Raw genomic sequence first — 1,288 nt, 5'->3', positions numbered from 1 at the left:
TATGTATATATATTTATGTATGTGTTTATTTGCATTCTGTGTGCATTTGCTTTCCTTCGCTTTCATCTTCTTTTCAAGTTTCCGTTCATTCACGTTTACCACTTAGCTGCCTGATGCATATTATTTTTTCGCGTGAATCTCTATTTATTATTTTTATTCATTCATTTATTCATCTTCCTATGCAATTGTTTCAATAACTTGATTTCTGCTTTTTTATATTTTCTATCTTTTTTCTCTTTTTTGCATAAAGTAATCAGCAATTCAGAAATGCGCGGGTGCTAAAGGTCACTGCCCAGTGTATATGAAACCGCAAGAAATACAGAAACCAAACAACAACAAGCGTGCAACAAAGGACACAAAAACACAACAAAGCGACAACGGAAAAAGCAGATACAACTCATAATGAAAGAGGACAGTTGTGTGATGGCAAAAAAAGCAAACGTTCGCCAGAAAAAGACAAAAACAAACAAAAGGAAAAGAGAAGAAAACGCTTGCTGCCCCTTAGGAACTGCAAAAACCAACAAAATTTTCCCGAATCACTCATACCCCTCCGCACTTCTCGGCGAACGGAGCACGAGAACTAATCAACAGAAACAGCAGCAGGTGGTGCTGCTGCTGGTGCTGCATTGGCAGCTGCTGCTGCTGCTGCAGCATTGGGGTTTAGTAGACGTAGTTTTTCTCATAGAGGGATTTTGCTGCTCCACCTGCTGCTGCATCTCCAGCGTATGTACCAAGTTGGGCTTCGCTGTTTGCCTTTGCACGCTTAAGCAACACTTCTTGTGCTTTGCTTTTGTTTTCGGGGTTTCCTCCCCAGGCCTGTAGAGTGGATGCCTGAAGCGCGCGGCCGTAGGAGAAGGTAAGGGCCCATGGGTGGGGCCCCATCTTGTTCATTGCATTCAAGTTGATCGTCGCCTCTTCTTCTGATTGACCCCCAGAGAGGAAGGTAACCCCTGGCAATGCGGGAGGCACTGTGCGTGCCAGCGAGCGAACAGTGAAGAATGCAACTTCTTCGGGTTTTGCTCTTGTTTTACACTCTGCACCGGGTGTCACCATGTTGGGTTTCAGCAGCGCACCCTCCAGCATAACCCCCTGATCACTGAGTTGTTTGAATACAGCTGCTAAGACTTTCTCTGTCACGCGAGCGCAGGTGTTGATGTCATGAGCTCCGTCTGTCAGGATCTCTGGCTCTACAATAGGCACCAGGCGGTTCTGCTGACAAATTGCTGCATAACGCGCGAGGCCGTAGGCGACTTCGGCGATAGAACGTTCAGAAGGTTTCCCCTGTGCG

General features: G+C 46.0%; 1 protein-coding gene across 1 annotated transcript in view; it reads right to left on the bottom strand.

Annotated features, from left to right (window-relative positions):
• Positions 1 to 660: 660 nt before the first annotated feature.
• The window catches only part of EMH_0050030 (fructose-1,6-bisphosphate aldolase, putative), a gene marked incomplete at both ends in the record, with an annotated part of 1,629 nt that continues 1,001 nt past the window's right edge, over positions 661 to 1,288 (bottom strand). The window contains one exon of the mRNA XM_013496594.1: positions 661 to 1,281. Within this exon, the coding sequence (XP_013352048.1) occupies positions 661 to 1,281 (621 nt within the window). The remainder of the gene's footprint in view (positions 1,282 to 1,288) is intronic.

The sequence above is a fragment of the Eimeria mitis genome, genomic scaffold (genome assembly GCF_000499745.2).
Source record: "Eimeria mitis Houghton genomic scaffold, Emh_scaff2189, whole genome shotgun sequence".
In the NCBI taxonomy this organism is placed as follows: domain Eukaryota; phylum Apicomplexa; class Conoidasida; order Eucoccidiorida; family Eimeriidae; genus Eimeria; species Eimeria mitis.
This window is presented reverse-complemented; position numbering and strand designations above follow the sequence as displayed.